This window comes from Nyctereutes procyonoides, unplaced genomic scaffold (assembly GCF_905146905.1).
Source record: "Nyctereutes procyonoides isolate TBG_1078 unplaced genomic scaffold, NYPRO_anot_genome, whole genome shotgun sequence".
Lineage (NCBI taxonomy): Eukaryota > Metazoa > Chordata > Mammalia > Carnivora > Canidae > Nyctereutes > Nyctereutes procyonoides.
Window position 1 is genome coordinate 3,316,329 of NW_026575028.1, and position 10,078 is coordinate 3,326,406.

Sequence of the window (10,078 nt, forward strand, 5' to 3'; positions counted from 1 at the left end):
CCATCTCTATGTATTTAGATATATCCTCTCCCTGGATGATTTCATGTACTTGCATTATTTCAGCTATGACTAACAGACATTTGGGAATCTATAGCTTTACCTTGAACCTATTCTTTGAGCTTCAGTAATGTAATGAGCTTCAGTAATGTTCCTCTCATGTAGAATATCAAATAATCAATCTTTTAAAAAGTACACACAATATTAAGTAAGCCACCTGATAAAGACAATTGCCTATTGAACTTCTTTCTGGAGGTTTCCCAAGTACCTCAGACTTAACATGTCAACTGAATAGATCTCCATAGCCTTTCCCCTCCCCTAAAACAAAACCCCTAATTCTTAATTCTCTCAGTTGACAGCACAATCATCTATCTCTACCCTTTTATCTGTGCTTTTTCCTCCAAATGCCAATTCATCACTAAACTCTGCATATTTTATCTCCAAAATACTTAAAGATTCTTTTAACCACTACTGCCCTCATTCAGGCTGCAGAAGTCTCATATTCGTACCCCTAACTAAACTCTACACATCCCTTGTACACCTTAAATCCATTCTCTACTATTATTACTATGCAAATCTACCTAAAAATCCTTTTGTTTACACTCAGTTTCCTATAGTTGAGTATTTGTGAGGGAGAGGTGTGTGAAGCATTCAAAGAGCATGTAAATATAAATATGATAATGATGTCTAGGATATCTTCAGCATGTCAAAGAGATGACCTGTGAATTTCCCAAATTTACTTTCATCCACAATGACTTACCAGTCCAAATAAGGAGAGTATCCACACAGAGATGGATATATCAGGTTATTTAACACAAAACTATTAGCCATTAAGGTGATCTCATTATCCCAAGCATATCAATAACGATTTGATTTACTAATTAGTTTCACCTCTCACTGCTTAGTTTATATATTAGTTTGTGTTTAAGTAACACAAGACCATCCACCATGCACATACTGACAAAAAAGAAATCACCTGTCTCTGAGCAGCTGAACCTTGGCTGCATAAAAGCAATTATTTCTACAGAAATAGTGTGGTTTTTCTTCACTAATCTGATGATTATACCAAGTAGATTTCTAAACACTCTTTCTTAAATTATTCCTAAATTCTTAAATTTAAGAATTCTTGAATTCCTCGAAAAACTGTATCTGCTTGTGATGACAGTTTAACTGAGGATTCTTTCCTAAAAATTATTAAGCACATTTAGTATAGCACACCTAATATGTCAATCTTACAATACCAAGATTCACGTCACAATGTCAAAAAATAAAATCTTTATGAAGCCTCATCTGAAATGTGCCGGGATGGCTCAGTTGGTTAAGCATCCAACTGGTGATTTCAGCTCAGGTCATGATCTCAGGATTGTGAGGTCAGTTGTGTACTGGGCATGGACTCTGCTTAAGATTCTTTCCCTCTGTCCCCACCTCTTTAAAAAAGAAAAAGAAAAAAAAAAGACTATCTGAAAAATCTAAATTAATACAAATTAAGGTGGAGATATCAAATAAGTCAATTACAGAACAAAGCAAATTACTGACATCATTCCTCTCATGTAGAATAACAAATAACCAATCTTTTAAAAAGTACACACAATATTAAGTAAGCCACCTGATAAAGACACCACCCTCTCCCAAATAATAAAACTCTTAAGAAGAGCTTCTGGCAACTTCTCTTCAATCTGCTCCCCTTTTTCTTAAGATTTTATATAATTCCTAAAACTGAAAAACCAAAAAGTTCCTAAAAACCAATTTTTTTTTTCTAACTAGGAACTTTATTTCTTTACTGATTTTTATTTGGATTAATCCAGTTGAGATCAATTAGGAAAAGGTGGGGATAGAAAGAATCCATGTCAATACTAGAATATGAATGAGTGCTATTCTCTTCCAGATTTCTAAAATTTTCTTTTTAACTTTCCCAGAGCTAAACAAAGTTGTGAACAAAGCAATTATATCTTTCTAATGTAGCTTATTAACTCAAACATTATAATTCCAGTGCCTTTTCCCTAATTTTCTCTTGCAGGTCCTAAAACCCAACTAAGAAGTTCAAAATAGTCAACCCAATTTGTAACAAGTGACAACATAAACCTTTTCAAAATGGATTTTTTTAAAGCACCATTATCCTTTCATTATCTGTAACACTTCACAAAGTACCCTCACACAGTTTTTCAGTTATCTTCAACAATCTAGTTAAGTCGGGGTGCCTGGGTATCTGTCTTCTAAGTGACTACCCTTACCTCAGGTCATGATCCCAGGATCCTGGGATCGAGCCCCACCTCAAGCTCCCTGCTCAGTGGGGAATCTGCTTCTCTCTCTCCCTCTGTATGTGCTTGTACTCTCTCTCTCACTCTAGCTCTCACTTTCTCAAATAAATAAAATCTTTAGAAAAAAATTCAGTTAGGTCATATTACTAATAAATCAGCATTACAAATTAAATTCCTTACTCTGGGTCAGAAAACTGAGTACCAGAGAACTCAAATGTTCTGCCTTAGAGGTCTTTTCCATTATATAGTATTGTGTTATACTACAGTGAACTCTCCAAATACAAGATTAGAAAATCTGCTGTGGACCAAAGAGAGGAAAAGAGTATGGATAAAACAACTCTAGATCTACAACTACTTCTAACTTAGAAAAGAACGTAGTATTTATTAAAGTACACTGAGAATCTACTTATATCTTCAAAGAGCTCAAGGACTAGTTAAAGTAGCCAAAGAATATAAACAGTTTCCAATTATTTTGAAGAATATCATAAGAATGATCCCAAAAGGAAAAACATCTTAGCAAATTCAAAATGTCTGGCATCTGAGATAGTGACAGGTCATGAAATTACAAAGTTAGGCCAGAATACAGGCAATGCTAAAGAATTTCAAAGCACTGATGATAATATGTTCAACTCCAAAGTTCCCCCTAAAAATGATAAGCAACAAGAGTTTTGTTACATGAATTTTCAAGAATATAGACAAATCAAACAAAATGTTCACAGCCTCAAAAAAAAAAAAAACAGTCTAAAAACCTGATGTATCATCATAGTTAACACTTACGTGCCAGGCCCTGTCCTAAATGTTTTATATTTATGTAATTCATTTAATAGTCACAACTCTATCAAGTAGGTACTCTTATTACATTCCATTTTATCGATAGGAAACTAGCACAGATGTTTCCCAAAGTGACAGAATCATTAGCTGAGTCAGCATTTGAATTCAGGCAGTTAAGTTCTTAATGACTGTTACACTGCAGAAAAATAAAGTCCTCTTCAAATCTAAATTCAGGTCACGCATGGTAAGTCTCACCTATTCCTGCACATTACAGTGGTCCTGTTTAAAAAAAAAAAAAGAAAGAAAGAAAGAAAAATAAAATGCAAGATGCTACATAAGTAAATATAAAGAGCTATTACCACAAAACCTAATAGCTATTATGAATTTTTTCATGTTATACTAACATTTTCAGGAAGTATAATTTGAACATAACCACTCTTGCTACTTTTACAGCTTTATCTAAAACACTGAAAAGCTATTATAAAACCCAAACAACAGGTTTAGAATAATTTCTAAAAATGAGAGCCCAGTTTTAGTTGAATGTTTCCACAGAGATTAAGTAGAATGACTTTCAAATGACCAGGATCTTGCACTAAAACCTAGATAATCAAGAAATGAACTCAATCACCATACAACAGATTCCCCATTTGTTTTACACAAAAACACCCTTCACTAGGAACAGCTGTGATACTTATGAGAGAAAAAAATAGAAAACATTTAAACCTTTAACACCAAGAAAAAAATGACTGAAAAATCAACTTAGATATAATTCTCAATATCTCTGCCCCAAAGGTTACTTCCTACAGCAATAAATTTATGTATATTTTAAATCATTATATTACCTAACCAAAATTATCCTGTCTTTAATTACACTGTCTTGTTAGTAGGAAAAAAGGATTACTTCAAGCAAGTTACCAATCATTCTTTAATTTGCATAGCAGTTACACTTGTGTTATCTCAGTGTTGCCCATACTCATCACTAACTCTGAGACTTTAAAACAAAAAAACCTGCAGACTATTCCCGGAAATCTTGTTCCTGGGACTGAAAATTACTGAAGATTCTCATCCTGAAAAACAAGGAATTTGGCACAAATGTAAAAAATAAAGGCAAAAAAAGCTATCAATATTCAAATGGAAGATTCAATTCAAGGAGTTATTTTAAGAACTAAAGCAAAGAAATAAGTTACAGTCTCTTAATCACAGAACCACATCACATTCCTGCAGCACGGCTAAACCTTTTATGAAAACATTAATTTAAACCTGTGCACCTGAAACTAATGTAACATTGTGCATCAACTATACTTCAACTTAAAAAAAAAAAAAAAAAGGAAATTAAGTCCCAAAAATATATCCTATGCTCTTGATGAGATATGACCCTTAATTTACTTAGGGGGTGGGGGAGAAAGCCAGAGCCAAGCACTAGGAATATTGCAGGTTAAACAAAATTTGACTTTCCCTTCCAAACTGGAAACAATCTTATCAATGTACAAAGCGAATATATCAAGTTGCCATGTGAACTTTATTTAGAAGCAATTTGGGAGAAAAGTACTAAAGAAAGTAAAATCATTTACAAATCTCAGTATAAATACATTTTCTTAAGAAAATTATGCTACATTTCTTAAATCCTTCCACAGAAAAGCAATATAAATTCTGCAAAATCCAGCACTAACATTTTCTGACCAAAGAAACTGAGTATTAAAATTAAGGCATGTCATTTGCCTAACAAAATCAAGCAAAGAAATCTGTATCTTAAAGGATTAAAGTTAGTACTTAAGATCCTTGGTATCTTAAGTATTAAGTATTACTTAATATTATTTATTAGGAATTAATACTTACTTTAATAGTTATGCATATTGTGACTCTAAAAATTAGCTTGATGGAAACAAGTTTGATTTGTATACCACATTCACTCATTCTCCGTCCCAAAAAGCTATTTATATACTTGAATTGATAAAATTAATATCTAAACCAAAGAATAGAATTTGCTATGGTTACAGAATTCTAAAGAAATCTGACAGTGACTTTCACACCAAAATACAATAGCCTCATTTGAGATGCACTAATTAGCCATGTACGAGACTAACAAATGCTTTAACATTTCCCAAATCATCAGATCCTAACCAGTTTAAAATTTGTTCTTTACGATTCTAAGCAAGTCATTTACCTGCTCTGTAATTTCAAGTTCTTTATCAAGTAGTCAGGCAGAATAATTTCTTCCAATTTTAATACACTAAGATTTTTTACTTAATAACTGAATTATTTCTTTCTTCCTATAGAAAAACATGTATATTAGATGTATACTTTTAGTGAAAAAGCTTTCCTTTCTTTTCAATGTTTCAGTAATCCCTTGACTAGTCCTTTAATTTGTATCCAAAAACTCAGTCATCTAATGAATAGGTTATTAGGCAAATATCCTGGTCAAGAAACCAAAAATACTACCCGACATACTGCTATAAAGGCTAGGAAAATCATATTTCAAAAAACAAAATGAAAAATTGTACAAACAGGGTCAAATGACATATGGAAGTTCCTAAACTAGGGTACCATTCAATGAGCTAGGATGTATTTGGTTCTGCTGTCAAATCCTGAACTGCTTTAAAAATAATATGGTGATATGATAAGGTATCAGATACTCTTTAATTTGACCATGCCATGCCTAGACAGAGAAAAGCCATGAGTTCAAAGAAAAACTGAGAAGCTTAGACAAAATTATTATGACATCAGACAAACCGATTTCTTCCACTGTATCATTAATTTCAAGATAAATAAACTATCAAAAAATTCCAGATGAGGGGTGCCTGGGTGGCTCAGTTGGTTAAGTGCCTGCCTTTGGCTCAAGTCTTGATCTCAGGATCCTGGGATGGAGCCCCAAGACTAGTTCCCTCCTGGGGGAGCAGGGTAGTCTGCTTGTCTTCCTCTCTCTGCCCCTCCCCCACACCTTGTGTCCTGGCACACTCTCTCTCAAATAAATCAATAAAATCATTAAAAAAAAAATCCAGGTGATTAAGGAAAACACACATTATATTCTGTAAGTCTTCAAAGTTAAATAATTGAAACTAACACAATCCATAAAGTGCTCAACATTTACTTGGGTCCAGTAAAAAGAAAGTAAGGTAACCAAATAAAATTTATCTGAAAAGCACCTATTCAAATAACACCTTAACAGAAGAATAAAATCCAAGATCAGCAGCAATATGCACCCCTGTACCAAAAAAAAAAAAAAAAGTGTATAAATGGAATTTTTGCCTGTAAACCAAAAGGAATCAGTTTTTGAGGACTGTCCAATAAGAATAAGGCTATGGCTTGACAAAACTTTTTAAAAAAACGTCTGCACCCAATGTAAACTGCCATAAAATAGTTTTTATTTCACAATGCCTTAGTAGTTCTACATCATTTGCTGTAAAACTTAAGAAATTATTATGTTCCTAAAGAACTTGTCAGTCTTTAAGTTCACTTCCTTCCACATGCTAACTTCCCTTCACATTTGATATGGCCTTGGTCATTTGCAGGGTGACAAAGTACTGACATATTAGTTTATGGATAAAATAAACTAGAATATTCAGTAACGTTCATATCCTATTTTAGTCCATTCAGGTCCATTTTCTTGACAAGAATAAGGATATCAGCATTTTTCGTCTATAATGTAACTGACTTTTTCAGTGGAACTCTGCTTCTTCCAATAATCTCCGTTCACTTCTGGATGAGGACAACATTCAATCAAGCTGCTATAGGTCAAGCAACAAGTTACCCAAACCTAGCTATTTAAACGTAGAATATACTTGTCAACCAGAATGGCACACCATTATTTACACCATGAAAACCTCCCCGAGACGTTAAAAAAGCAAAGCATTTGAGTCCTTTGGACTCCTGGAAAAAGTCTGGCTTAAAAACCTTTCATAACAATAACCGTAGTGACGTTACAACTCTCAAACCACTTACAGAACTTTACATGGGCTCGTGTACTATTCAGGGGGATAGTGAATGGGCTGAAGACATACTAGTTTTTTGTTTTTTTGTTTTAAGATTTTATTTATTTAGTCACAAGAGACACAGCGAGAGAAAGAGAGAGAGGCAGAGACACAGGCAGAGGGAGAAGCAGGCCCCATGCAGGGAGCCCGATGTGGGACTCGATCCCAAGTCTCCAGAATCAGGCCCTGGGCCGAAGGCAGGCTCTAAACCGCTGAGCCACCCAGGGATCCCCAAGACATACTAGTTTTAATTAACGCTGTCCGAAAACTACCAGCTACCAACAGGCTTAATTAAGCATCATTAGGTAGAACAATATCAAACACTTATTGTACCTTTCTAGTCCCAAAGCATTTACCGAGAGAAGAAAGTCTTTTCTATGGTTTATGTTAAATGCCTGTGCAATCACCAACTAAGATATATCCCAAGTAAGGTCACTGAGGAACGAAGTCGTTCCTATTTGAAAAGTACAGCCTGATCTCCGGGATGGAAACTCGCATGTAACACACCAGCAGCTCAAAAGTGCAGAGCCTCTGCTAAGACTGAAACGCACGGGGCAAGAAGACTGTACTTTCCTAACTCAGAAACTTTCCCACTAATTCCGGGTTTCCTGCCAGACACTAAAACAATAACAAGTAGGTAATGCGTTTGTACTAAGATGATTTTCACCACTCCTTCCCTAAGTGGCAAGCCTCTTTGGTTACCAGTAACTCTTATCCTACGTAGGTACATGCCCCAAATTCTAGTTTCAATCTCTTTTCAAAGTTGGCCTCCCACCCCCCTCACTCCCCTCCACCCCCGCCCGCCGCGGGAGCGAATGGTTAAAAGAACGACTTTAAAGGAGGAATTGGAGTAACTGGCTTAGTCGAGCCAAACGTAGCTCCAAACCACCGTAAGCGATGGGGCCATCCATACCTGCAGTTCACACCAGGCGACCTCCACCGTGGTTTCAGTGTCCAGACCTTTGTAGACGGTCTTAAAGGAGCCTCTGCCAATTTCGATGTCGAACTTGAGAAAGCGGCCATCGTTGGACATTCCCACGGCCTTGGTCTCCAGCTCTTCGATATCATCCTGCTGCTGCTGGCTGCGTTCCTCCTGTGGTTCCTTGGCGCTGCCGCCGCCGCTGCCGCTCCTGGCCGCCGAAGGCTCCTCTTTGCTCCCCACATGGTTGGGCTGGGACGCCTGCCGATCTCTGCCGGCACTGCTGGGGGCGGCGGCGGCAGCGGCAGGGCCTGAGCTGACTGGCTCCCCGGGGCCGGCAGCGGCGGGGGGCGGCTGGGCTACTTGCACGGCGGCGGCGGCCGTCAAGGTCTCCTCACGGGGCGGCTCCGGCGGGGCGCTCTGCGGCGCAGCCACCGACACCGCGGGCTGGGGCAGAGGCAGAGGGAGGCCGGGCAGCTCCAGCGCCGTGGCGTTGGAGTCGCAGATGACGCTGCGGCGGAAGAAGCGGTGCTCGGTGGTGGTGGTGGTCGCCGCCGCGCCACGGCTGTCCTTGTCCATGGTGTGGCGGCGACGCCGGTACTCCTCCGTGCGGCCGGCCCCAGCTTCGGGCGCCGCGCCGCCCAGTTTCTCCCCCACCGAGGAGTCGGAGCTGGAGCCATTCTTGGGGGACGGCGCCGGTGGCGAGAGGAACAGGGAGCTCGGAGTGCTGCTCTGCTTCTCTGCGGCGCCACCAGACATGGTCGGTCCGCAGGAGCGAGGCGAGCGGGCTCGAACTTGTGAACGAAGCCTCCCTTCGGGAGGGCGAGGGGCCGCGCCCGACGGACGGCGAGGCGTGCGGGTCCCGCTGCGGGGCTCCCGGCGGGCTCCGGTGCACCCGGACGGCTCCTCACTCAGCACTGACGAGCCGACCCGACGGAGACGCGGGCCCCGGGACCCAGTTGCGGCGGCTGCTGCGGCTCACGAGGCGGGCTCGTCGGCGGGCGGGCGGGGGTTAGCGCCTCACGGTCCGCATCCATCCTGCGGCGAGCGGCGGCCCGGAAGGCGGGAGCGGCAGGGGCGCCGCAGTCATGAGGGGCAGGGCGGGCAGCCGGCACTGGGACGAGGCGGATGCGGCGGCGGCTCCAGGTCCCCGCCGCCGCCGCTTCCCAAGCCGGGCGGGTTAGGCCCCGGGGCGGCGGCGACGCCAAGAACGGACGAGCACCGACTGCCGGGCGGCGGCGGCCCGGGAGCCGAGCAGAGTGGGAGGGGCCGAGAGAGGCGAGGAGGGCCGGCCGGGGATCCGGTCAGTCAGTCGGTCGGTCGCTTCCTCCCACACGCGCCCCCAGCTCGGGGGACAGTCTCACAGGGCGCCCATCGCCCGGACGGAAAGAGCCGAAGCGACGAAGCCTCGGTGCCTGAGGAGCGGGCCCCCCCTTCCCCGAGGCCTCCCCGCCCGCCCCGGGCCTGGCAAACCCCCGTCTCCTCCCGGGCCGGTGCCGGGGGCTGACTGAGGGAGGGAACGGTGGGGAGGGGAGGGCCGCTCACCGCGGGGCCCGAGCTCCGCTGCTTCTCTGGGCCGAGAGTCGGGGAGACCGAGAGGACTGGGTGAAGGGAGTCAGGGAGTGGAAAGAGTAGTCACCCCCACCAGGCGCCTTCTGTCACCGAAGATGGGGGGTGCAGAGTGGCCGAGGGTGAAGAGCCGCGTCCGCCGGGGAAACTCTCCACGCTAAATGGCGCCGGGACTCTGAAGCCTCCACACAGCCCGCTCGGACCCCGCCCCCCGCCGCCGGGGCGCCCCACCCCCACCCCGCTCTCGGGGCTCTTGCGCAGGCGTGCTCGTATTGGGGCTCCCTGGGATTTGTAGTTTTCGCCTTTGAAGAATGAAAGGGATTGTGGAGAAGGGAGCCTACGACTTCCGTGATGCTCTGTGGTTGCTTTAGCCTGATGCCTCATGGGAGCTGTAGTTTTCTTTGGAAACCGCCCCTTCTGGGAGGCTGATGGGAGCGTCGCCGTGGGTCGCTAAACCCCATCCTTAAGTCAACGCTAGCTAGGAAGATCTTCATTTAGGGTTTAATTGTGGAAAAGGGGACGAGAATAAAAAAAAAAAAAAAGAAGAAGAAGACGGAGGCAGGACCAGAGGAGAGACTCCCGTCATGCTTTGCTGA

The 10,078-nt window shown here is 42.3% G+C and overlaps 1 protein-coding gene across 10 annotated transcripts in view; it reads right to left on the reverse strand.

Moving 5' to 3' along the window:
• WNK1 (WNK lysine deficient protein kinase 1) overlaps window positions 1–8,802 on the reverse strand; it is a 147,268-nt gene extending 138,466 nt beyond the window's left edge. For all 10 annotated transcript variants that reach the window (XM_055315334.1, XM_055315333.1, XM_055315339.1 and 7 more), the window contains exon 1: window positions 7,908–8,802. In XM_055315334.1, coding sequence (XP_055171309.1) covers window positions 7,908–8,672 — 765 coding nt within the window. In that variant the 5' untranslated portion in view covers window positions 8,673–8,802. The remainder of the gene's footprint in view (window positions 1–7,907) is intronic.
• Window positions 8,803–10,078: the final 1,276 nt, after the last annotated feature.